This window comes from Amphiura filiformis, chromosome 12 (genome assembly GCF_039555335.1).
Source record: "Amphiura filiformis chromosome 12, Afil_fr2py, whole genome shotgun sequence".
NCBI lineage: Eukaryota > Metazoa > Echinodermata > Ophiuroidea > Amphilepidida > Amphiuridae > Amphiura > Amphiura filiformis.
The window spans coordinates 47,917,951-47,945,864 of record NC_092639.1 but is presented as its reverse complement, the minus strand read 5'-3'; the positions used below and the strand labels follow the sequence as shown (position 1 = coordinate 47,945,864).

Here is a 27,914-nt window from a genome sequence, read left to right as displayed (position 1 = left end):
ATCTATTAGTTCCATTCCTGCTAAAATTAAAATGTTGTCATTTTAAAGTTTAAAATATATTACCGGTAATTAAACTAGGTAATTTGCATAATTTATTCATGTTTTTGGTATCCATTTCAGGAGCTGAAGGAGGGGATGAGAACACCTTGATGCAGCAGTGGTTTAGTCTTGTCAATGAGAAGAATGCATTGGTTAGATATGAATCAGAGCTGATGGTCCAGTAAGTATGCCATTGCATTCATCATTTATAGATGAGTCCTAAAAATAGTAAAAGTATTAGCTTAGAATTCCTCAATATGATAGTTAGGGTAGAAAGAAAACTTGATGACATAATTTTTTGTCAAGGTTCTTTTAAGCGTTAATCATCGACGGTCACCAGCACCCCCAAAACCCAAGATGGCGGCCACCATGTGTGTACCGGGGTGCTGGTGTGGAATCAAAACAACAGCTGGAATCGTAGGTTAAATCGTGATGAGAAAAGACTGCAGTCATCAGCAAAATTTACTATCAGGGGCCTGGTGAATAACAGTAAGGTTGCAATCTGCAGGAATAACAAATTAATTAATAATAACCTTGTGTTCAACCTTGTTAGTTTATTTTATCAAAACTGGAAATATTTTGTCTTATTTTACAGAGCACGGGAACTTGAGTTGGAAGACAGACATAGTGCTTTAGAACAAGAATTGAGACAGAGAATGGCTGTAGACGGTGAGTGTCTCTTTGAATAATCGTAATTTACATAACTGGTAAAGGTAACCTGAATAATATCCATAGTTCAATAGTTCTTTTGAAGGATTTATAAATATATTCCATAAATAAAAACATTTTTTTCTGGATATTGCTTGACAATATTTCCTGGATTTGCTTGACAAACTGCTCATATGGCTTGATAGCTCACATGTTTAGTGTATGTTTTTCTGGTGTTAATGCCATATATAATATAAATTTCTTAAAGTACACTCACAAAACTACTTTTTTTTTTGTAAAACCACTTTGAAAATAAGAATGTTAATGATTAAAGTTTATCCGCACAATATTAAAAACAAATTTGAATGCAAAATAAGTACTCAAATTCTTTCGCCTGTTCACATGTTCTTAACCTTGGATTTATAAAGATTCGTCGTCCGATACTGGGAAAGGTTAGTAACTTGTTGGTGCACAAAATACCTCCTCTTGTCAATCATGGAATGCATTTTGTTTTGATATTATAAATGATTTCGTTTATGCATATTTGTAATGCACAATTAGTTTTGGTATATATTGATTTGAAAATTGTGAACAAAATTGTACCATATTACATTGTATCGTCTTGAAGTTGATTGGCAGTTATTGTTTTTTTTTATTTATTTTTTGTCCATGCTGAACACAAACTGTGCGACTAATAAGTTTACTTTAAAAATGTGCTTCACTGTTGTATTCAGATTTTGCCATTAAAAGTTGTTTATGAATTTCTCTTGTAAGTGTGATGATAGGTTAAAATCATTTATTGCATGTGTCTCACTGTCATGCCTACTGATTTAAACTTCTTAAAATCAAAACTGCAACATTATAGTGATCTGCTGATCTCCATGTCTTATATACATACAGTTATATGTACTGTTTCATTATATCTATATTGAAAATGAACATATTCTGTGATCAAATGTAGCATTTTCATTTACTGGGATGGTTCCATTTGTTACTGTCGTGTGTAGCATGTAATTGGATCATGCCATGGTATATTGTAATTATATGATACATTGTTTAGTGATTGGAGTATAATTATGATTTATATATTTGGTAAATCAAAGGACTTATAGACCACTTGACATCATTGTTTATCACCAAAGGCGAGGGACTGGCCATATATCGATATGCTTGAACGAACCGCTTCACTGTTCAATGGCTTTCTTATGTGGTGGGCGATTTAAAATGCACACGCCCTGATCCAACTGCGATGCGTACGCACACTGCAGGGCAAAGAACAATGGAATTGCCATTAATTCATGCACATACTGCCGGGCAATGACGTCGCATGTCAAGTGGTCTATAGATAAGTGAAGACGGCATAGTTAGGGAAGGCTTCAAACACAACTGCCAGTGCCACGGCAAAACCGTTCCGAACAATATGAACCAGACCCAACCTCCGCTTCTGCCAGGCCAGTGGCGGTTGGGTTTTGAGTCATCCCTTACTGAATTATTTAATCTCCCAAATACAACAAACATAATTGCATCATTAGTTTGACTTTCATGTGATAACAATCAGTCCTTAGGATTGGGATGTTTAGTGCTTCAAGGTGATGATTTTTCAGGCGGGTTAGCATAAGTAAATCATCTTGTGAGACTTGTTACTGTAAAAACTCGATAGTTAGCATATGTGCTTACTATCGAACGCTTTTGAAAACATGAAATTGTACCAAAGTTGGTAAAGCGCCATGCTTTACCAACTGAGCGAATGGGGTTGAGACACACATTTGCAGGTTTGCTTGTTCGTATATAACTGTGTGTATCGATAATTTGCTCAAAACTCTTTACACTTTTGTGGATGGTGCTCTTCATGTTTGCATGTTTCAAAAGCACTCGATAGTAAGCACATATGCTAACTATCGAGTTTTTACGGTATTTTAGTAGACACATACACAGCACACAGCAAAATGTAAATGTAAAGCAATCAAGTTAGCTCTATCAATAATTAGCTCAAATCAAGTGCTTTAATGGGCGATAAAGCATGCTCCAACATGTGCAGTCAATATACCACATCAATCCTCTGAAAAATTCAGCTAGCTTTAAATTCTAATTGATAAAAAATTTACCTCTGATCTACCGAGACAAAACTTAATCTAGCTGGGATGGTTAATCGCAATGATGTTGACTGATTAGGTTACTGAATTTCCATAGTGCTGGGTCCCTGAATCAGGGGTGTAAGTTTTCAGGTTTAATCCTAATTTCAGCATTTTTTTATCTTCCCTTTCTTGTACAAAGGTATAGGACAATTCAGATTTTAGGATTTGTTCTGGATATTCAGGTTTTTCTGTTGACATCTGCTTACATCCTTTGAAGCTAAATAAATTAGTGTCTTGCACCACTGTTATCACCAACTTTAGCAAAGTATGACAAAAGCTTCTTGCTTTGATGGCCAAAATAGGGTTTTGTTTTCAAATTAATATGATGTTGTAATGCTACATTACCAGAGCTGCCATCTTGTACTGAAGAATACTTAAAATTCTGAAGAATACTGTGATACTTTTGTACATGAAAGTGTGAAAATACTGAATGGGCTATTCCATTTAAAATCCACACTACCCCTGTGGAAGATTTTGGAAATATCTTCCACAGGGGAGATGAATTTCAAATGGAATGAACACGATAGGCAGCTCCATTTGAATTTCATACACTCTCAGAGAAAGATTCAACCTGAATCTTCCCCTGAGGGAGAGTGAGTTTCAAATGGAGCTGCTAATGTGTTAATTCCATTTGAAATTCATATTCCCTTTATGGAAGATATTTCCAAAATCTTCCACAGGGGTTGTGTGGATTTTAAATGGAATAGCCCAATGTGTACGAAACGAAAATTACTGATTTTAAGTCTTGGGAATACTGAAAGGCGTTTTACAACTTAGAGGGGTGGTAGCGTAACCACCCCTCTACAGACCTTCTTCAAACGCAATATTTGATTAAAACTCTCCATTTACACAAACACGGTGATTATTATAATCATACAAATGTGAAATAATCAAATAACTTATTGTAAATTGCATCTTTCATTTTTATGCATTCAGAGGAGAAGAAAACGGAAGCAGACCGTGAGGCCGAGAAACTCCTGCTGGAAGAGATTGTAGAGGTTGTCGAACAGCGAGATGCTTTGGTAGCACTCCTGGAAGAAGAACGAGTCAAGTAAGTTTTTTACCAAAAAATTATGCTATATTTTTATCTAAAATTTTTCTCCAAATTGTTGGGTTGTGTATAATTTGGTGGTGGATGCACTAACTGTAGTTGGGGGACGTGAAAAGCACAGTCTGGGTTCCATTTGCATTGCACAAAAAGGTGATTTTTGCCATATGGCAATAAAATAAAGTTAAGGTATAGGGGGAAAATGGCAAACACTTTAATGTAGAACATGCATTAAAGGCTGTATTTGTGCTCTTTATTCTAAAGATAATCAAATAATTTACAGGAGAGAAAGAAAAACAATGTCAATAATGAGAATATTCAAATATGAAGATATATTGGGGCTTGTTTTTTTGGCAAATTATGGTAGAGGTTAATTGCAAAATTGCTTCAAAATTCATGTTGTCATTTTTTGTAGGATAATTTCTAAGTGCTGGATATTAACTACTTGGGTCCTACCACCTAAAGTGAACTTAAAACTTCCTGACATTATCTACATTGTAAAAGTATAATGAAGGATATTTCATCAAATTGACAACAATTCTTAACTTACAGAATGGATAATTTTCAAGAAGCATTACCAGTCTCCTTTCCAAGTCCACACAATGTTGAAACCAAATATGCTATCACAAATAATATTTATTTCCTGAAAATATATTTAATAAGCTGCAATGATTTTATGTTATACTTTACATAGCTGAATTGAACTTTTAATTAAGAACATTTGTTAATTAATTAATTAACTTGGAATTGTTAAACATTGTTTATCACATGGAAAAAAATGATTATGTTAGAGGTCAGTTGCAAAATTGTGTCCGATATTGCTTTATTCTTTGTGAAAAACTGCACTGAATTAGCCTAGCACTGGTATAATTTTCTATTGAAGGACTATACCGCTGTAAGTTGCTTGATTAATTCCTTAATGAAGTCTTTACACTAGTCAAACTCATGAATATCTTACACAAGATACAAGTTTGAATACCTGTAGATAAATTATTACGGAAATACTTCTGAAAAAAATATATCTTCTGTTGAAGTATTATACAGCTTAAAGCTGCTTGATTAATTCCTCAGTGAAGTCTTTACACTAGTCTAACTCATGAATATCTTACACAAAGGATGCACCGAGAAGTTTGAATACCTGTAGATAAATTATTACGGAAATACTTTTGAATAAATGGTGTGGGGATATAATAGCAAATGGGACTCCGATTGTGCTTTCCTTGTGGACGTACGTGTTAGGTGCATTAAAAGTGGTGTATAAAGCTTTTCATTATTTTGCATATTATATTTAATTCTGCCAATTATATATTACATTAAAAGTTTTTAAAAATTCACTCTCATTTAAAGAATAAAATTTGCCAATTTGCCATTTCTCAAATCATCATTTTGTTGTGTATTTTGTTTATATTTTTATACATCTCCAAGTTTACGCTCAGCTCGGGTTGCCTAAGTTGGAACATGCACATTATTTTTTTGTATCCTATCCATTCGTGTAGTAACGTCTTTTCATACATGTATTTCCTTCATTCATTTGTCTCTCTCTCCCTCACAATTAATCCTCCTCCCCTGTCGATCAACTACCTTCCATTTGTTGATCGGCCACCATTCATTCATCGATTGACCTTCATCCAATTGTTGATCTCCTACCATCCATTCGTCAATCTCCCACCATCCATTCGTTGATGACTTAACTGTGGTACATTTATACACCCCATCATTATGCTCTCACTAACACATCAATCATCAGGGAAGACGAATCATCATCGAATAGTAGTAGCTCCGATGAGGACAGTGATGATGAGGAGGATGGTAGTGAGGAGGAGGAGGAGGAAGTGGAAGACAAAGTAAGGTTATAGCATCCAGAGTAACAACAGGTGTATGTGTATTTCTTCCGTCATCGAGGCATGGTCCTGTTTGCTTATAAGGTCACTGATTACACAATCATGAGTGGTTCAAGTTAATGTTAGTTTTTAAGTTTGCACAGGGCTGTTGGTGTTTTGAGAATTTTACACAGGGCTATCATAGGTACTTGTTGGGTGGTTTCTGAATTATGTAGACATTAACAAGTGTGGAGTTTCAATTTGGATAACGTTTTAGATTGATAGAGAATGTTTTGAATTACATTTTTGTTACCATGTAGCTCATAAAAAGAAAGTGAAAAAAAAATATACAGAAGTTCTTCATCCTTACCAAGTTCATTTTAACAAGTTAAATCAATCTGATACTAGAAGAAAACATAACACTTTGGGTTATGCCACTTACACCAATAAATGCCACTTACACCAATAAGTTAATTTTTCAAAGTAACCTGCTCAGCTGACTAATGATGCCAATTAAACATTTAGGACCATCCCTACCTAACCCTAACTCCCTATTAGTTGACTTTGTATACAAGATAAATACCAAATTTGAAATTAAGGGAAAGTTTTAACTTACAGGATCTGCCATGGTGATAGGAGAGATGATTTTTAAAGCCATAATGTACAATCTTTGTAAACAAATTTCTGATTAAAAAAAAAATTGGACATATTTGTAATGATCACATATGTCCCATATCTTACACTTGATTGATTCAGCTAAATTTGTTGTGTGTGTAGGACAAATACTAAATAGAGCAAGTTTGAATCAGTTAATTGAGACATTATATCACCCATATAGCTTGCTACAGTTAGGCAACCAAGTTAGCTAGCTTTCATTTTACCTCATTATGTTGGCTTAAAATGACTAGAAAACCTTCTGATAGTTGTTACTAATATTCATAATTTTTGGCAAAGAATAACCAACTTAAAAGTGGACCAAAATTGTATTATTATGGCTTTAAGTTGATCATCAGTTGACAACAAGTACCCATGATATTAGCCCCTGATGTAATCATTTGTGTTGTGTAATCTGTTCATTTATAAGGAGAGAGCGACCATCACGGGTGACGGACTGCACCAAACCACCTTACTTTTCAATGGAATGCGTGTGGGTTGATAGCATGGCCAGAGTGCTATTTTAAACTGCAATATATTTATTTCTACGTATGATTTGAATTTCTCACAGCTAGCGACTCAGTTCAAGCGGTGTGCGTGTGTTTTCGGTGTAACCAGCTGTTTTCATTTGCATCCTGTTTTTTAGGTAATGCGATGTTGCGCATGTATTGGTTCCCCCCCCGTGTGTGTTCTGTTCTATGTGATTTTATTGATATTTTCTCACATGCATTATGTTTTTCATCATTATTTGCTCTTTCATTGGTGATTTCATCTTCTTCAGTTGGTTGCTGATTTTATTGTTGAATTATACATGTATATATAATCACTGCATGCATTGTATGGTGTTGTTAACTGTTCATTCTAAGTTCCATGGTTATATTTCTGCAAGCAAGAGTTCAATTTTGAGCATTAAACATTAAATCATCTAAAACATGGCAAATTGATATCAGTATTGCTAATCTTAGGTTTGTTTAGTCATGTTAAATTAGAGACAAAAGTTTTCCATTTTACCAGTAAAGAAAACGGAATTCAATGTTTTGGTTTTATGTGGTTCCTTTTCTTCAGTGAAGGCACCAGATCAATCAGCCTTCCTTTTTCGCTCTACTAACCACCCAACCAATAAATGCATATCACTTGTTGGGAGTGAAATTCTACAAAATAATTTTTCAAGCAACAAGTGATTCGCATTTATCAACTTATTTCATACACAAGAAAAAAACGTGATTTTTGCTGTTTTATTCCACATTGTCGCTAAAAATGTTGGAAAACAGAACCAAATATGAATGCATCAACCCGCCGACAAATTAATCAATCTTACACGACGTGTGCAAAAGCACTGCACGTAGTACACAGAGTGCCATTATACAAAATCAATGCACTCTGCATACTTTTTAACAGCTTTTTTGATTGGCTGCTTTATATGAGTGTAAGAAAGGTCAATTATAATGTTATCCATTAAGAATCTTGGAGAGTTTTTGTGCAAAGATTCTCAAAATAGGTTCTACCCTGGTCGAATACCGTAAAGTACAGCATTGATGAAAATCTCTCTAAAAGTAACAATCTTGTTCAATGATATCCATTTTTTGGCCAAATACAGGTTTGAATTTAAACAAAGTTTGAAATAACATACTTGCTTGCAGAAATATAACCCATATTTTGTGTGTCAAGGCAATCATCACTATGCATCATAGTCAAGTTGTCTTGTAGCATTCCAGCTCATTTCATTTCCAAGGTGTATTTTCATAATATGTTCATAATGTTATTTTTAAGAATTGACACTCAGTAATCATAGCAGATTTGCACTAATAATGATTGGTTTTATGTGATTGTCAGGATAGTTTCTCACTATACTACTGCATCAGGGCATGCTCCACATGGCAGCTGGCTTGTTGGATAAATTGTAAAAGACAAAATAATATTATTAAATGTGTATTTAAAGGGGCATTTTGTGATCCACAGCCTCATCAACCCACTTTTCTCAAAACAAGTTGAGATTTTCATAAAATTCGTACCACTGGAAATCTCTGGCTACATAATGTTTATGTACAAAAAATTTCTTGCAGATCAATTTGTTTAGCAAAAATATCGTCAAAATTTGAATTACGTTCTGGTGTACCACAATGAAATTACAACACATTGTCTATGGAGCAGTGTAATACACATAATCATGCATAACTCAAGAACCACAAAAACAGCAGTGTTTTTCACTACACGGCCAAAGCCAAAAAAATAGCAGATAGCTTGCGATTTCTAAACATATGTATCATACGCCCGTGCATCTATTCAAAATCACTCTCATGTGACGGGATTTTGAATAGATGCACTGGTGTATGATACGTATGTTTGGAAATCGCAAGCTCTCCAGTATGTCTCGAAAGTTTGCAAAGATTTTAAAATCTAATGCAGAATGTAGTCCCCCCCCCCCCCGGATTCATCAAACTCAGTCAAAATAAGCTTGAGAAAAGTTGAGATGCTCAAAACTTTCAAAACTTGCATCCTTAAACAATATGAAATATTTTCACTAATTTTTAGTGGTGATTTAAACATCTTCGAACAAAAACATATTTTTTGCAATATTTCGGTGGAAAAATATCAGGGAGGGAAATAAATTGGCCAATTTCTCTGAGACAAACACGCACCTCAAAACAAATACCCCCTGCAGCTTTTAGACATTTATTTTTTGGGGCGGGAGGGGAGGGGGCTTTATCTAAATTCAGATCCAGAAACCTTCAAAATACTGACTGCCTGTGAAGTTTGCCTTACAATTCACTAATAGAAGTTTTAGAATACTTTTTGAATGATCATATGTTATCAAATTGGTAGGTCTTTATAGTATATAACACTTTAGATGAAATATGTAGATAATGTTTTACAATACTGCTGTTTTGAAAATTGTATTTTGGTAGGTAATTAGTGTAAAATGTGTATACAAATTCATTCATTTGAGAGTGTCAATTTGCAAGCTGAATGCTTCCTATGTTTGTTTACTTTTTTCAAAACTTTACTTTTTTTAAACTTTACTTTTTTCAAACCGCTATAACTGCGTATTTGTTTTCTACTTATATAAAATAATTGCTGATAAAACCTTCTAATAAGGGCTGTCATCTCGGGGCATTGGGGTTTTGACAGTGGCAGCACCAGCAATTTTTTTCGGGGGTGGGGGCAAAGTGAAATGTTTGTTCAAAAATTGGGTGATTATGGCCATTTTCACCCAAAATCATTTGTTCCCTGAAGGAGAAAGGCAAAATGGGAGGGAGGTAAATTCCCCCCTTGCCCCTCCCCATTGTACTGCCACTGGGTTTAGGTTAGGTTTTAGGGCAATGATTATCATGGTTAAGTTTGGAATAACAGGGTCAAAATGGGCTATTCCATTAAGAATCCACACTACCCATGTGGAAGATTTTGGGAATATCTTCCACAGGGGGAGTATGAATTTCAAATGGAATGAACACATTAAGCAGGTCCATTTGAAACCTACCCTCCCTCTATGGAAGATTCAGGTTGAATCTTTCTCAAGAGGGTGTATGAAATTCAAATGGATCTGCTTTAATAGTGTGTTCATTCCATTTGAAATTGACACTCTCCCAGTGGAAGATATGTCTAAAATCTTCCACAGCGGTAGTGTGGATTTTAAATGGAATAGCCCAATTGATAATAGATTTTGGTGTTCACTGTTGAGAAAAGTACTATGACTTGTCATAAACTTAAAGGCATTCCAGTTTTAATACCGGATGTCTCAAAATTTGGGATTTTTGTGAAAAAGGGTCTTGTGTAGTGCAATTGAAAAAATAAATTAGTCAAAATTTGACAAATGCGATATTTCTTTGCCCAGGGTTTAACAGCCTTATTCCCATTTATATCAATTCAGTTTTGAGTTGGTAGTATTTTGTTTTCAGTATGCTTTCTGCTTTAATATCTGAAGTGTGTATACAACTTACAATTAGTATAAACTTTAAGAGTGAAAAGGGGCATGTATTACAAGATTATATACCATTGGGTATAATATTGGTACATTCATAATGTGAATGAACCCTAGTTTAGGAATGGCACATTATTGGACTGAATCCCAAGCTGGAGAGTGCCTGATTTCTATGCACAAGTCAGCTTGTATCTTTTTCTTACTTTTACATTGCAATCCATACACACAATAATTCCCTCCATTGGGCTGTTCCAGTTGAAATCCATACCCCAATGGAAGACACTTTAATATCTGACACAGGGGTGTAGATTTCAAATAAATGGAGTCAGTCACCCATTCAGGTTACCCCATTTGAAATTCACTCTCCCATTCTGGAAGATTAAGGTCATTATACAATGTACTACCTGTATGGAAGATTAAGGTCATGTCTTCCATGGGATTTCAACTGGAATAGACCCCGTTTACACAGAGAGAAGTCGACTTCAATTGCGACATCGAATTCAGATTGCGACTAAGGATTAGCATAAATTATTTCTTGACGGGGTGTTTACACGGTAGTCGACTTCAAGACAAATTATGAATTCAAATTTTATGCCATCACTTGCTCATGTTTCAAATTACCATTATGAAGTCGACTTCTAATTACGTGTTCGTTTACACTGCAAAAGTCGACTTTGAAGTCGACTTTGAATTCGACAAATGTTGCTCGGTCATCATTCAAGTCGACTTCTGAAGTCGAGTTCAAAATGCGACGACCCTGTTTACACACAAATGAAGTCGAGTTCAAAGTCGGCTAAAGTCGACTACAGGCTCTGTGTAAACGGGGTCATAGTGTGGGTACCTGATAGTGGAGCCAAGGGGTGGGGTTATCATTTCTTACCCAAATGAAATAAGCAAGTTTACTGGTGAACAGGACTTGTTCTCTTGAGTTTATTGCCCAAAATTTGTTGAAGTGAAAACAATGTGTTGTCTCATATTGTTGATATGCAAAAAGTTCCAAGGAACCTCTTCAGTATAAACATAAACGTCATTCAGTCAATGTCAACTTAACTCACCTCTGAAGTATTGGCAACTAGATTGTATATACTGCCACCAATGGGACATGTATTGCATAGGCTTGCCATAGAGGAAAACACACATGATAGAGTTTTGCTATTGGGTACCCATAAGGCCACAAAAAAAAGTCGTTTGTTTGTCCTCCACAGCTTTGAAAGAGGACGTGCGGGCGGGTGGATTTTTTTTTTTTTTTTTTTTTTTTTGATTTTTTTTGGATTTGGCGTATTTCTGGACCTTGCTAGAGCTAAATGCTACAATCATTTATGGTGACTTAAAAAAAACAACATTTTGTTTCTTTAATATGCAGTTAAAGTTATAATTTGTGTTCATGTCATAGTCTTTTAATGCTTTGGTGGGCTTTTTTTATTTTCAACCATGAAAGATCTTAGCATTTTAGCTCTAGCTAGGTCCAGAAATACTCCAAATCTGGAAAAAAAATTGAATTTTACTTATTTTTATTTAAAAAAAAATTGAAAAAAAAATATATTGGTCAGGCCTTCATCTGAGGAGCGGGCAGTGGAGGACAAACAAACAACTTTTTTTTTGGCCTAATGGAAGGAAACAATTGTGTATGTGGCATATATATATCTGTAATCTATCAAGATCTTTCTAAAATTATCTTGTTTCTAGCTGAAAAGATATATCCAACTTTCTGAATGTTGTGCTATTACATGTAACCACACAAGGGAATTAGTTTATAGAGTATGATGTTATGAGAAATAAAATAAAAGAGAATAAATGTTATAAAACAATAGTATGTACAATGTATGCTCAGAAGAATTGTGTAATTAATGATCTACTTAACACAGGTCAAATCAAAAATGAACTCAATTTATATTTCCAAATGGATCAGTGCTTATGGCCTATTTTACCCTCTCCCGCTGTGAAATTTACATTAGGGAATTATAATATCATGCAATCGTGCATATTTTTGCTAATATGATATTTCTGAGATTTATAAGAGAAACATGGGAAAGAAGTTTATTATTGTGTGTCATATAAGGTGGGTTAGCATTATTTAATAGGATGTTTTGTTTGATTTCACCCCATAACACAGGGAGCAGAAGGAGGACAATGACATAGAAGCTATCATGCTAAGGAAAGGACTTCTCACTGCCCTTAAGTAACCATAGCAACAGTACCAATCCCAGCATTCAATGCTGCGTTGGCTTCCATGGTGGCGACACAGGGTCAAGAGTTTGTGAAAACTAACTTTTTATTGCTTCAAAACTATTTAAACAAAAACAATGCATTTTGTGATTTATGATAAACATATCAGTGACTATGTTACTATACTTGCTTAAATCAACTTGATATTCTGCTAGACAAGAATGTCATAAAACTAGATGAGTTGAACAGTCACTCTGCATTTGTGATGGGCTTATTTATTCCCATATCATTTATATATCAAACTTTGGTGTATGTGCAAGTTTATCCAGTAAGTTTTGAGCTTGATTAATGATACATATACGTAAATTGCTGCAAACTTTAAATTGTAAAACATTATGGTTATAACAAGTGTGATTTGAATCCATACTATATATATAGTATACTCATTCCACAATTACCCAGTTCAGTAATCTGTATAGTAATACATAAACTGATGAACTCGGTCATAAACATTGTATAGTCGACAACAAGGAGGTTCCATTATTTCTCAGCATAGTATTGTCTTGTGTGCATGTTGCGGCATCAACTACTGTAATGTTTGGGGTATAAGCAGCATGGTACATAAGCTTTATAATTCACCTACCGGTATATAAGATTGGGACATCTGCATACATACATACTTCATTGTAAAGGGCCTATGGAATTCCAATATTGTACTTTCAGTAAAATAGATCTAGGGTTCTTAATAATATATACAAGTGGTTGAATTATCATAATATTATTGGGATTGAATATTTTGCATTTTTTTGAGTCATTTGCAACACAGAATTTTATTTCAAGAAATGTTTTATAATAAAAATTTCTGCATGATAATCAAAAGTGTTTCATGTTAACATTCCATGGAAACTTGCATGATAATTTTTACCCCTTCCTATTATCAAAATAGCACAGTTCTGGGAATATTGAGATGATTCTTTCATTTGAAAGACAAAGTGCTTGCCACAGGCTGTGAATATTTTTTCCTATGCAAAATAATTGTGATTTACTTATGTAGTCGTGTACAAGGTACAACTTGTGTTAGTGTCAGTGCCGCTAAAATGCATGGAAACCAAAAAGTCGTAGCTGTAAGTGAAAAAAGTAGCTGTTACGTATGTGTGTATTATTGCAGAAGTAAGTACTACTCAGATCCGTACCACAATTGACCTTTTCTGTAAATCCCATAAGCCTTAGTGAGTACACCTGCGATATCGTCATTTGATGTCACACCGACTTGCAATGCGCAGTAACGATGTTCGATAAACGATGTGCACATCGGTGCAGATTGACGTTACGTCAAATGACAACATCTCAGGTGTTTATGGGAATTTATCGAAAAGGTCGATTGGACAGAGTTCTGGTTAGTGCTGTGATCATGCCCCGAATACGATGTACATGAATGACACAGATATATACATGCCTTGTAAGATGCATTTGTCAACCAGTCAAATATAATTGCATACAATGCATGTTATGCTCAATGCACAACAAATAACTCTGTACATTTGTGATACAGGTTTAGGAATACCAGAGAAGATGTAATAAAGAGGAGGTTGATCAAGCTATCCTCAAACAAAATATGTGTGAGACCGTTACACTCAAAGTAAATGATGAATCACCCTATTTAGCTGCTTAACAATAGAATACCACAATAGGGTTTGAACCCAGGATGGGTGTGATACACAAGTTGCAGCTAACTGCTTTTAGGGATAGGTCAGTGTGTGCATGTCATCATGCTATACACAGCATGCATGCAGACCCTGTCATCTAGTCAGATTTCAGATAAAATATGACTGAAGTTCTATGGCAAATTATAATTTTTGCTACTTGTTGCCACTTTCAGACTCTATTATTTAAGATAAAGAATGTTATCAATTATCAGAATATCTTTATTAGGTTGGCAGGAAATGACAGGAAAATATATAAAATAATAAAATAGAAATGATCAACAATCATCACCTCTCTAAAAAAAATCCTAAAAATTTCTTCTTTAGAAATTTATATATTTACAAAAAACAGTGGATTTGGGGGGAAATTTTACAGCACTCGATTTCTTTCTTGTATTACCCACATGTGGTATCCCATCCAAGCAGCAGGTCCTTAACACACACGTTTCATACTTTTTAACAAATTCTTTATAGAAACATGGGAAATATTTTCAATTCTGAAGTGAAAATTGGTCAACCATGGGCGGTCACACACATAACATCATAGGATATTTCAAGTGGATGTCTAACTACCTGAGAATAAAGGACTATGAATAGATGCGACAGGATTACCTACGGGATTATCTCAAGGATATAATTCCGTTGACCCTCCTCTTTATTACATCTTCTCTGGGAATACAAGTGGTCATTTCCCATCATTCAATATAATTCATATAATTAAGCAGAAGGCAGTTGTTGGGTAAACAGCTTTAGCGCTATCTACGCAGAAAAACAAATAATATCCCCTTAATTTATCGATGAATGAATAAATTTTTATATCAAATAATGGGCAATAAAGTTGTATGTAAGAAAACTAAAAGAATTTATATTTTACAAATATTTATCCATGGGCATTGAAAGAGTGTACTGCCCTATATGCACTGTGTTATAAAGAGTCCATGGCTACATTTTTACAATTAGCAGAAAATTGTTTCATACATTTAATATATCTAAAATATCAATGCATATTAAATACTGGTAACTAAAATAATGATATACTGAGGTCAGTCCTTTTTTAAAACAAACTATATTATGAATGTAAATAAACAAAAAACAGTTCTTTGCATTCCTTGTATTTACTGTACATGTAAACATGTCTTAAATTTCATATGAAAATTGTACATTAATAAAATGTAATTTGGTTGGAATTTGCACCTTTAAATTTTCCATTTAGGATTTGAAAACCATTGTTTTTGTTAAGTGAAAATTATGTTACTAAGTTGGCGAAATCAAGGAATACCCACTATGTCAGTGATAGCATCAGTCTGAAACCACTGCTGGTCTTACTTGCGGTTAGTAGAGTACAAACTTAAAAATCCCCTTCATTAGCATTGTTTAGAAGTGTGTCGTCCTGATTACCAATTTGTCACTCAAAAAAGGGTGGACCTCATCAATTATACATCCTCAGTCATGAAATTGTATACAGAAAGAGTTTCAATTAAATTAAATACAGTCATCGTCATCAGTCGGCTGCAGAGCAGGCGACTACACATATACAGTACACCTGTTTGGTTTTGCAAAACTTTGTGAAAACCAAACTTTGTGAGTGAAATCTTGTGTGTTTCAGGCACATTGATTCTTGTTACTTGTAAGGGGTTTGTTACCAAATTTTTAGCTAAATTCCAAATTGGGCCATTCCACTTGAAATCCATACATCCCCCAAAGGAAGATGTGACCTTAATCTCCCACACACAGAGAGTGTAGATTTTAATGGAGTCATCCAAATAATACCATTTGAAATCTACACCCTCTGTGTAGAAGATGTAAGGTGATGTCTTCCATACAGGGTTTATGGATTACAACTGAAATAGCTCATTACGTTTAGAGCCAAAAGCAAGGTTGAGGTCGATGAACGGGAATGAGGTATGGAGCTATAATTGAGATGTTTTAAAAATCTATATTTGAATGTATTAAGATAGTAAATATATTGTTGGAATTCAAGAAGATCATAATGACTGCTTGGATCACAAGCATGTTGTGGCTATTCCATTAAAAATCCCCACTACCCCTGTGGAAGATTTTGGAAATATCTTCCACAGGGGAGTATCAATTTTAAATGGATTGAACATATCAGGCAGCTCCAGATGAATTTCATACACCCTCTGAGAAAGATTCACCATGAATCTTCCATAGAGGGAGGATGAGTTTCAAATGGAGCTGGCTAATGTGCTCATTCCATTTAAAATTCATACCCCCCTTGTGGAAGATATTTCCAAATTCTTCCACAGGGGTAGTGTGGATTTTATGGAATAGCTCATTTTCAAATCAGTCCTGTACACATGACTACATATGAGTATATTGTAATATGTTAAGGCAATGGCATCACACATTTCTGATGTCTTACGTCAGATTAACAGAACTAAATTTCAGAAATGCTTGATGCCCATAGCTTTACACAGTATAATGCTCATATACTGCATACAAAAAGTATCCGAACACTTAAAACAAAAGCAGACACTCAACCTAAAATACCAAATAAAGTAATCATAGATGGGTTATTTTGTTGTGCGTATTTTGATGCCTCATTTGGCACGATGCGACTTTATTTGTGTTCCAAGCAGTCAATAAAGTGCTTTGTTTAAAGTATGATATACCTTGTTGAAACAATAAGCTGAACTTGACATTGATTATACATGTAACCTGTTACCCCCCATTTGTTTTTGCTTATTATGTCTCTCTACATATTAAGATATATTAGTAGTACATGTAGTATTTGTTATATACAAAGTATATGTATATTTTATTGTCATTTGCTGCACTGTTTGCCAAAGTGTGAAAAGAAAAGAGAATTATGATGTTTGATAATAAGAATATGTCGTGGTTCGGTTGTATGGATTGAGTCTGTGAGTTATGCTCAAGTGCAAAGTATATGTGTATTTATTAAGTATGATAAGAAGTATGTTCAATGAGTTATGCATATAATGATACAGAATTGGGTATTATACAGTCATGTTAGCATACATGGAGTTTGCCAAGTAATCCTTCCAATGATTCTTTCAATAAATCCACACTACCCCTGTAGAAGATTTAGTTCAGATCTTCCACAGGGGGAGTATGAGTTTCGAATAGAAGAGACAATCGGGTAACTTCCATTTGAAATACTCACTCCAGTTGGGGAAGATAATACAGGGGGAGTATGGGTTTCACAATGATTAACCCTGACATTTGAAAAACATACTCCCTCTGTGGAAGATATTTTCAGAATCTTCCACACTCCACAGGGGTAGTGTGGATTTGTGGATATAAACTGGAATAGACAAATACGCTAATTTTGTGTCTGCTTGCATGAAGAATCGAGTTAAACCCAGAATGGTGTTTGATTGGCATAGACATATCTTGCACAACATATGTGCAACCTTGATGTATGGTGTAGTTGGAGGGAGTGTGGAGGAGTATTGGTGGGGGGGGGTAAGTTTCACTTGCTAGTCTTTATATATGTGATTTCTTCCCTGTTATACCAATATGTTGATAAACACAAGTGTGGTTATAAATGTGTGAATATAGGTGATCAAAGTAAGCAAGCTAAAGATGAAAATGTCAGATGAATTCAGTGTTAGATTAGATTCTATTGACCTGAAATGCTTGGCTGCTCCACGTGAGTGAGAGGGGTGTTCAGGTAATTAACCCACATGATGTCTATGAGATTTTATCTGAACATCCCTCTCATGCAAATGGAACTGGCAGGCATATCAAATGGGCTATTCCAGTTGAAATCCATACACCCTGTGTGGATGATATGATCTTAATCTTCCACACAGGGAGTGTGAATTTCACATAGGGTTACTCGAATGGGTGATTCCAATTAGAATCAACACTTAATATGGGAGATTAAGGGCATGTCTTCCATAGGTGGTGTATGGATTTCCATTGGATTGCCCCAATTGAAAGACATCCATTTTATAATAATAATATCACCCACTTAAGTTAGGTAGATTTTGTGAATACTTCTGAATGCCTTGAAGCCTTAGCAGTTTGTTTGAGTACATTCAATGTATTGTAGATCATATGGAATAGACTGTAATTTGGTGTATTAAGGTGGCTCCTCAAAGGTGCTCCTTTAGGTAGGAAAGGCCAGATCATGTTATGATTGATAGCAATACTATATTGCTTTATCTTCTGTGTGTGACATCAATCTGTGAGGAGAATACATTCCATCTGACAAGACTTGGTTAAATGGTTACAACCTGTGGCTATGTCAAAGGTTCACCTTGTCAAAGGTTCGCTATGTCGAGAAAATGTGCGCCATGGCGAATATGAAATACGGTTTGCAATGTCAAATCTAAACCTAACCCTAACTGTTACCCTAACCCTAGCCTTAGTCCTAACCCTAGTTAACCATATTTCATATTCAAAATAGTGAACCTTACTGCATATCTAACATAGCGAACCTTAACACAGTGACCTTACAACATGACAGGCATACACCATTATATGGATACAAATAATCTTTACTTGCTTTTAATATTAGCATATGTTAATAAAAAAAAGAAAAGTTGAATGTCTGTCATTCTTTTAAAAAAAATATTTTGGAAAGATTCCAAAAGGAGGGCAAAAACCTTTTGTCCAGAAAATAGGAGCCAATTCTTTGCACTTTTCCTATCTTCAATGGGTAAGTGTACACACCAGCTTATATAACCATGCTGGCCCATGATATGGAAAGGAAGAGAACATATTTGACGCTGAAGGTCAAAGTAAAGAAGACCAAGAAAGTAAGAACTCTTTTTCTCTCTGCCTTTGGGTCAATAGAAAACTGCTTGCACAGATAGTGCATTTGCCCCCCCCTTTCACCAAATCTGGTTGTACCCATGGTGGATTTGTAATACATGAAGGCAGTTTTAAACTATAGGTAATTTACTCAGTCTCCTAAGTAATTTTTCCATAGTGCTGAAGTCATTTTGTTGTTAAATCACCTTCCAAAGGAAAAATATATTATTGCACTTGCCGATGAAATTATGAATTGTCTTTGCTTACTTGTTTTATGCATAAATTTGACTATGTGTATGGTTTATTATGTTGGTTCTTTTGTCTTGTATGATATTAATGGGGCATATTATGTGTACAAATACATGTACAGTGATGTGTAGACTGTATAGGGAAATATTGAATTATTGATATGTGCAAACTGCAATAAATGCCAATCTCACTGGTTTATATTATACCATCATTGTGTGGGAGTGTCTTGTTATATATTATGATATTGTTTTTATTCATACAAATTATACAACCAAAGAAATTGGATTGACCAATTGCCACAGGGCCGGATGGGCCAGAGACACCCAAGATCCAGGGCCTTTGATTAAGGAGGGTAAAACAAATAAAAAATAAAAAATATTGAGCTGGAAATTTGTGAAGCACTGGTTTTGGGTGAGAAAGGTTGATGGGTGGGTGGGACATGTGGAGACAGATAGCCAGAGGGCTGAATATTAGCCTGGCCCACTGGCCCAGGGTCCTGTAAATGGTGAATCCGAACTTGGAAGACCCATGGCGGATCCAGGAATTTTCAAAAGAGGGGGCGCCGAGCCACCACCGCCGCTGCTGCGGCTCGGCGCCCACACAAAGTCAGGCGCCGCTCTGCAAAAATACACAGAGTCAGGCGCCGCTCTGCAAAAATAGAGGGGGCGCGCGCCGGGTGCGCCCCCCCTCTAAATCCGCCACTCCAGGAATTTTCAATAGAGGGGCGCCGAGCCACCGCAGCCGCGGCTCGGCGCCCACACAAAGTCAGGCGCCACTCTGCAAAAATACACAGAGTCAGGCGCCGATCTGCACTAAAATAGAGGGGCGCGCGCGCGCGCCCCCCTAAATCCGCCACTGCATGTTCTGATCCACAGTCTCATGCCCACTTCTCCCTGATAAAAAACAGTATCAGTGAAAATCCCAGTTTTGCTCATATTTTAGTGTTGAAAGATGTTTTGTTTGGATTTTGAGAGCCAAAATGTGTCCAAATTGGCTAACCCATTTACGGTCGTATATTTTGACCCAGTAATTCAAATATACATTTTTGGCATTTTAGGCATTTAAAATGCTCAAAAGTATGAAAAAGTTTTAAAACAATGTCAAAAATGTTATTGCAAAATATTTGCAAACGTTTTCAAAACAAGATTTTTTGTTAAATGTTACGATGTTCCATAACCGTTGTATAACTCGGCATTTAAATATTTTCTACAACCTTGGGCACTGTCAGATTTCCCCCGTGTCAAAGAATGAAAGAGAGAAGTGCGCCTCTGACAAAAAATGTTAAGAGAAAATCGGGAAGGAAAAGCCGTTTCCCACCAAAATTCACACCAATCATGGACAAAAAAGTGTAAAATACCAAATGTTTGCAAATGTTCGCACAGGGCAAAATAAATTGGGGTCAACAATTCACAACTTCCGTCGGCAAAAACTATTTCCATCGGAAACCTGGTTCCCGACCGAAACGACCGAACTTTATGTAGAAAACATTTCAACTTTGGAGTATTAAAAAGTAGGGGATAAGCCTAAAATATGACTTAATAAATAAATAAATAAATAAGCCCGGGAGGATAAGCCGACCACATATTTGCAAAATAGGCCCACTTTTGACCATTTTTTGATCCTAACAGAGGATTTTCTTTTTTAACCTCATAAATCGCCATTTATGGTTAGGCCTACATTTTGTGGTTACAAAGCATTTTGTTCTAAGAATTGTGTGAAATAACACTTTAAATTCGTGAAAATATTTTTTAAATCTTCAAGCTTTCTAATAAACAAAAATACAAAGATTGGTATTTCAATACGAGAGCTATGTAATAAAGTACATTGCCCACAAACAAAACGTTTTCGATATTATTCGCAAAAGGTTGACAGAAAACGTTTAAATGTCGGGTTATAAAGGGTAGGCCTACAGCTACATTAAGGGTATAAATCTTTTTCATAACATTCAAAAACATTTTTTGAAAACAAACTGCAAAATATCCTAACATAATGTTTTGTTGACAAAATATTCAGCAAAATTGTGTGCAAAAATATTTTACAATAACATTTTGACAACATTTTAAAACTTTGTTATATTGTGCTATCATACAAAACGTTTGATAAAACGACCTTTATATAACCCGACATTTAAAGTTATTAAAACGTTTTTACTATTAACCCCAAACCCAAAATATATAAAAACGCTTTAAAGATGCATGTTTTGTCATGTGTTAGCATAACTAGTATGATATATTATACTCCGAATTGCCGCAAAGGGTTAAGGGTTGTATTTAATATAAAGGGCAGTGTACATTCAGCCAGATGACCTTTTACCCTCTTTAACCAGGACCTTTAGTCCCTGGGCTTTAGTCACTTTACAACATACTGATTATTCTTTCTGGATAGTTGTTGAATTGGAACCAGCATGAAATGTACTGCGTTTCTCAGGGATACTTGAGCCCAGAACTTGACTGAATCCAAAACTTTAAATAGTTCAAAACCTGCTGCAGCGTCCGAGGTAAGAGCTGGTAACTTTCAATCCAATTTCAACTTTAAGGTGGTACTACACCCCTTGATAAATTTGTGACTATTTTTGCATTTTTCTCAAAAATAATAACACACTGGTAACAAAAGTTATGTATATTATAGGGCAAGGAATCCAATTACTACACTGGAATGTCAGTGACTGAAAAGAAATGAGGTACCGCTAGTGGACACGCTGGAATGTACCTCATTTCTTTACACATTTATATAGTGAACCACTTGTCTTGAATCACTGGTAATTGGATTCCTTGTCCTAATATACATAACTTTTGTTACCAGCGTGTAGTTATTTTTTGTTTCGAGAAAAATGCAAAATTAGTCACACAATTTTTCAGGGGTGTAGCAATAATTATGTGTACCCCCGGTCTTGTGAATTATGGGTGGGGGCAAAGATTTTTGGCAGGCCAAAAGGGGGGGCAAGCATTTTTGGCAGGTCGAAAGGGGGAGGGTCAAGCGATTTTGGCAGGTCGAAAGGGGTGGGGCAAGCGATTTTTGGCACAGATATTTTGGGCACCATTTCGATATATTACGCCCTAAAAAGGTTAGGAACACATTTAAATATGCAAAATTTCCTGCTCGCTGCGCTCGCATTATATGATAAGAAATTGTAAGGTTTTAAATTCGGGTTCCCAAAAATCTTGCATGTGTAAGGGGCACGTCAAAGGAGGAGGGGGCAAAGATTTGTTGGCACGGCTAAAGGGGGGGGGGCAAAGATTTTTTGGCCCGGCCAAAGGGGGGGGGGGCAAGCGATTTTGGCAGACCATTTTGAACATTCACCACTCCGGGGTACACATAATTATTGCACAACCCCTTACGATATATCTAATTCGGATATGGTTAAGTTATCATTATCACTTATTTCATTATCATTGGTCAAGACATAAATAGGCCCGTTCATTTTGTCAGGTCATTTTATTCTTTACAGTTTGCACACGAAATATGGCTGACAAGGATTCGGCGGGGGATTCGGACTCGACACCTATACGAATATTTTTATGGGGCATACCACGTTCTTTATCCACCGTTTTCGAGAAATGTCTGAGCCATATGCCCAACATACAAATCATCAGCGAACCATACACATACGCCTATTACTTCGGTCCCGAATCAAAAGTATGGCAAGCCAGCGAGGCCAAGAACACCAAAGCAGCGATGGAAATGGGAGAAACTGTGGGTATGGAAAGCAAACCAGGGTGGTTTCACGAGAGCATTTGTACGTATAAATGGGCCAAGGAGACTTTAGAAGCAGCGTATCCAGGAAAATCTGTCATATTTACCAAGGAGATTGCTCATGCTATCACAGGTATGATCCACAAGCAAGCAAACAATCAAACAAACAAACATCACAATTTCTTCCCAAAAATACAGTGCACTGAGCCTATTATAGGCCTATCTCTCGCAGTCTTTCTCTCTAAATGCTTCTTAATCCGATATTCCAATATCTATGTCATCTCTCTCTTCCCTCTCGCTCCATGTATCCAAGACATCTCTTAGTCTTATGTATACTCTGTCTCTCGACTCTATATCTTTCACTCTCTCCGTTTTTATCTGTCTGTCCCTGTTCTTGTTGTCTCGCTTGTCTATTAATCCACATTTTTTCACGGCAGTGAAATGATGCCACTTGCACCCACATCTCATATGCACAGTTTATCCCTTACATACCCTGTAATAGCTATATAGCCCACCAACCATGTGCTTAAGAGGCTAGGAAATAATTCCTAATATCTCATACCCTAGTTTGTATGCCTTTATCTACTCTTGCCCGACATGACAACTTACTATTTATCACTTAACCTGACCAAGAGTCTGTCCAGCGTAGGAATTTTTTAGCCTTTTTAGAAACATGTTTGCAATTGGCTTATAGCCATCACATGCTGACAATACACATAACTGATTGGTTAATCAAAACTGGCAGGTCAAGGTCAGGCCTCATCACAAAGTAAACATATCATTATGTATAGAAAACTGTGTAGCATGTGATTTACTTCAGATAAAGTTCAATATAACTACATTGCACAAAACTAAGTCCATTATCTATAGTTAATTGAATGTTTATTGACTCTTGTAATAACCCATGTGTATAAACCTGTATAATATTGACACTGACAAAAGCTAGCAAGAGTTAATAAAAATTCCTTTAAAAAAGGAATAGGGCACCCAATGTGAGCTTGGTCGTGATGTGGTGAATTTCATGGTGTTTAGGCCTATATTTGGTATTATTATCTCTTGCAAACCCGGTGACACCTCATTATAGAAATCAGACCTGTCGATAGGTTGTTAGAGGGGATAGCCTTTTCCAGGCACGAATTGGGCCATATATAAAGAAAGTTTTGCTACTTTGCAACGCAATAAAAACCTAAATGCAAAATGAGATCCTGTAGGTGGCTTAAGAAACTAAATGCAAAATGAGGTTTTTAAAAAATATTGTTTTCCAGTGTCAAGACGCAGGTATCATTATTAAGCCTCATATCACTTATTTATTGTCGAATAAGTGCAGAGTAGGTTAGATATGAATATTAAATGTTAGATCAAAGTATATAGTTCAAAGTACAAGTACATGATGTACTATATACACCTGATCCGTGAACTTGTCTTTTTTAAAGACAAATTCTTGTTTAATTTCACTTGCCCTCTCTGTCGGGGATGGGTCTCCCTGGTGAACTTGAAGGTATGCGGATATGTGCCACGGTGGTGGATTTTTTTCAGTGGAGACCAGAGCATTGGGCAAAAGAACCCTTAAAAGCGCACAATTAGGGCAAATGTGGGTGCTTTTTGTTAAAAATTGATAATATTGATATGAATTAAAGTTTTAACTTCAACACTACACTATTTTTCGCTCACCTGGAACGTTTTCACTAGTCCGACTAGCGTCTTCAGCAGATGGTGATGCTGTGTTGATATCTTGCCTACGATCGGGATATCTCTCATGTGCACTTATACTGATATCAACACAGCATCACCATCTGCTGAAGACGCTAGTCGGACTAGTGAAAACGTTCCAGGTGAGTGAAAAATACGGTAGTGTTGAAGTTAAAACTTTAATTCATTTTATCTACCACTACGTATGAATATCCACTCGTATAATATTGATATGGTTTGCAAAAACAGCAAAAAGTAGGTATAGAGAAAGTCAGCATCCAGAAGTCTGCGTGGCACATCCCAGAACAAACATTTCAAATACCCCCCCCCCCCCCTCGGCTCTCTATTGTGCTATTATCGAATTAATTTTTGACCCATATCATATATCATCCTCAGGTCATCGCGATATGTTAGCAACGGGTTTCCGTCATACATTTCTTATTCGACATCCACACAAAGTTTTTCCAAGTTGGACAAATATGACTAAGGATTTTCTGCAGATGGATGAAAAAACATTCCAACTTCAAGACATGACCGAGCCTCATTGTCCACCAAAGTACGGTTACGGAGAGCTGTACGATTTAATGCAGTATGTACAGACGAATCATGGAGAATCATGTCCGATAAATATTGACGCCGACGATTTGCAGAGTTCGCCCGCGTCAATTCTGCGCCAGTATTGTGATGCATTAGGTATAGAGCTTATACACCATTTTTATATTTACGAAAGTCTATAGTTTTTGGTCTTGACTTCGCTTTTGTTGTTAACTTTATTCAGATATTATCCTTTCTGAACCTTTGGATGGTATAACGGCACACGGGACAAACCAAGACAATTGAACTTTTTATAATTATGTTGCCGAAATCTAGGTTGAAACATGTAGTGGGGTGGGGTTTGAAAACATTTCTTGAAGTATAGTGAATCTAGCACCTTTTGGCGACAGAATAATAAGTCTATGCACGCAAAGCGCGCGAAAAGTGGCATTTTTAGACTAAAATGGTCATATGTGACGTTCATTTGGTCAGAAACAGAAACGATTGTATGAACAGTAGTAGCCCCTTATCAAAATATTGATGGGTTTTATCCCCCGCTAAAGTTACATGTCCCCTCGTCTCTGTTCATTACATTATTTAACCTTTGATATGATTAATCCTCTTATTACTGATTCTACAGGTATTCCATTCAATGACTGTCTCCTTCAGTGGCCGGCAGGGATAGATATCTTAGACCAGTGGATCGTGAATTCTACATTGGTTGCCGTAAACAAGACAAGCAGTGGTGGGTTTTATGAAGCAGCTTTTAATTCCACACATTTCTTGCCACCATCTAAAGTCCCATCTCGTCAAGACGTTGCTGAAGACTTGCTGCCATTGATAGATGACAGTATGCCATACTATGAGAAACTCTATCAGATGAGAATAAGGCCTTAAAGGATCTAATTATAATTAGACTGCCTCACTTTACACTCTAATCATATTAATAATTTAGGTTTACTCCTTTTTTTTTAAAGAATTTTAAAAGCTTTTAAAGCCTATATTATGCGGTGGCCTTTTTTGTTTCGCACATGAATCACGAAGTGAAACTGACGATCGTGGCTCTGGGGCTTCTGGGGGTAGTGGTTCTAAGCACAATGGACGTCATGAAGGATGGAATACCATCTGGTCCAGAGGCTTTCGTTTCTTCGATCTTCCCGGGCGCGGGCGTAAATATTGATATTGAACGGTCGCTAAATCTTTAAATGTACTGATCAGAAAAATATACTTCTTGGTATGGTAGGACCTTTATCAAAAGTGGGTCTACACGGGGAGCTAGCAGCTGTTTTCCCGGCTGTTTTATACTTCTGTGAAAAATAATTAAAACTGTGTTTACGAAACGTGGTTTCCATGGAAACATAACGCGAAATCCAGACAGTTCATGAAAATCAAGCCGTTAGCTGGAACAGACCCAAACCAAGCTTTGAGTGGGAAATATTCAAGGAAGTCACTACGTATTTTTGGTTTATGTGTGTAAAGTAAGCCCAAAACATACTAGTGAGTATGCCTACAAATGAGTTCGGCCCGGAGTTCGGACATTCGACTTATATATGCGCGACAACATGGTACAGTTGTGTCGGGAGTTCTGTGCGTGAGGTTCCGGGTTCATTCCCCGACTGGTGGCGGGACACTCTCCATAACTGTATTTTCATTTTTATTGGGTTTTTTTATGTCAATCATATCCGCCGAAATCTAGGAGATAACGCTGACGAAACTTTGGCCAGGCACAAGTGAACACGGTTCGCCATATAGATAGCTGGTCGGGCATTTATACAGGACAGGCAAGTGTGGCCAAAAAATCGGGCGTTACCCCCCTGGTCGGAACGGAACCGTATGTAACGAGGTCTTTAATCATGGGTCATCTGCATGCCCCGCCTTTACCAGATGAGCCACGGGAAGAACGGATTTTTTTTGGGGGGGGATGTAAGGAATTGAACCCGGGACCTCTCGCACCAAAGGCAAAGACCTTAAACAGTGTGCCATGCTGCTCCCTGTGAGGCAGAATGCCAGTGATATGTCAGTCTAACAGCTGACTCTGCGCTTATCATGCTTATCCTGTCCTGTGCATCAACAGCGTCTGAATATGCATGATTCTCCGGCGTTAAGGGAAAGCAAGCAAACAAACGAACACCAATATTATATAGGCCTAATAATTATACCAATATCTGGCAAATCCGCCGATTAACGTCCGATTGGGAGTCTGTCGTCCGATGCAATACACTCAGTCAATCAGAAACAGGGCGATTCAATGTGCCTTTGTTCCAAATATTTTTTATATTCCAAAGGATCATATGCCCGACAGGGATTTAGTCCGAATGGTCGGTTGTCCAAATATATCGGCCGAATGGTTATTGTTCCAAAAGATTATAAGAAAGTTCCGACTGATTTTTATATCAATTTTTAAGCGCTCCTTAGTAAAATCACAATTTATTGAATTTACAACCGTATGACAAAACAGGCGAAAATAGTAACTTTTTGCACAAGTTTGCAATTTAAAGAGAATTGGCCATTGCTCATTAAAATGAAGCTAGTATATGGACAATATAAGTGTGCTCTTTCATTTAATGCATACAATTTGAAAAATATTGTAAGTATCACTTGAGGTTTTGACTTTTAATACCTGCATTTCGGTAAAACGTTGAACTAATTTCAACAGATTTACCACATTCGCATTGCTATAAACTTTGAATTGCGTCATCTGTTGACCTACCGTATTGACAAAAAGTGTTTTTAGAGGAAAGTGTTAGCTTTAGTTCGATATAAAAAAAAATCTGATTGGATGAAGGGAACACTTGAGGTTTTGACAAAAACCAATCACAGATGCCTATTTTCCAGCTAGAAGCTTACAGAGCTCTCAACCATGATAGAGTAAAC

General features: G+C 36.3%; 2 protein-coding genes across 16 annotated transcripts in view; both read left to right on the top strand.

Moving 5' to 3' along the window:
- Positions 1-13,992, top strand: part of LOC140166315 (uncharacterized) — a 122,931-nt gene extending 108,939 nt beyond the window's left edge. For 11 of the 15 annotated variants that reach the window (XM_072189741.1, XM_072189745.1, XM_072189743.1 and 8 more), the window contains 6 exons: positions 121-220; positions 635-708; positions 1,116-1,139; positions 3,759-3,873; positions 5,618-5,714; positions 12,377-13,992. In XM_072189741.1, coding sequence (XP_072045842.1) covers positions 121-220; positions 635-708; positions 1,116-1,139; positions 3,759-3,873; positions 5,618-5,714; positions 12,377-12,397 — 431 coding nt within the window. In that variant the 3' untranslated portion in view covers positions 12,398-13,992. The remainder of the gene's footprint in view (positions 1-120; positions 221-634; positions 709-1,115; positions 1,140-3,758; positions 3,874-5,617; positions 5,715-12,376) is intronic. The other 4 variants (XM_072189747.1, XM_072189740.1, XM_072189744.1 and 1 more) reach the window with 3 other exon arrangements.
- Positions 13,993-22,583: 8,591 nt separating this feature from the next.
- Positions 22,584-25,948, top strand: LOC140165398 (uncharacterized). Its single transcript, XM_072188711.1, has 3 exons — positions 22,584-22,950; positions 24,903-25,199; positions 25,681-25,948. The coding sequence occupies exons 1-3, from the start codon at positions 22,587-22,589 to the stop codon at positions 25,935-25,937; spliced, it is 918 nt and encodes a 305-aa protein (XP_072044812.1). The 5' UTR covers positions 22,584-22,586; the 3' UTR covers positions 25,938-25,948.
- Positions 25,949-27,914: the final 1,966 nt, after the last annotated feature.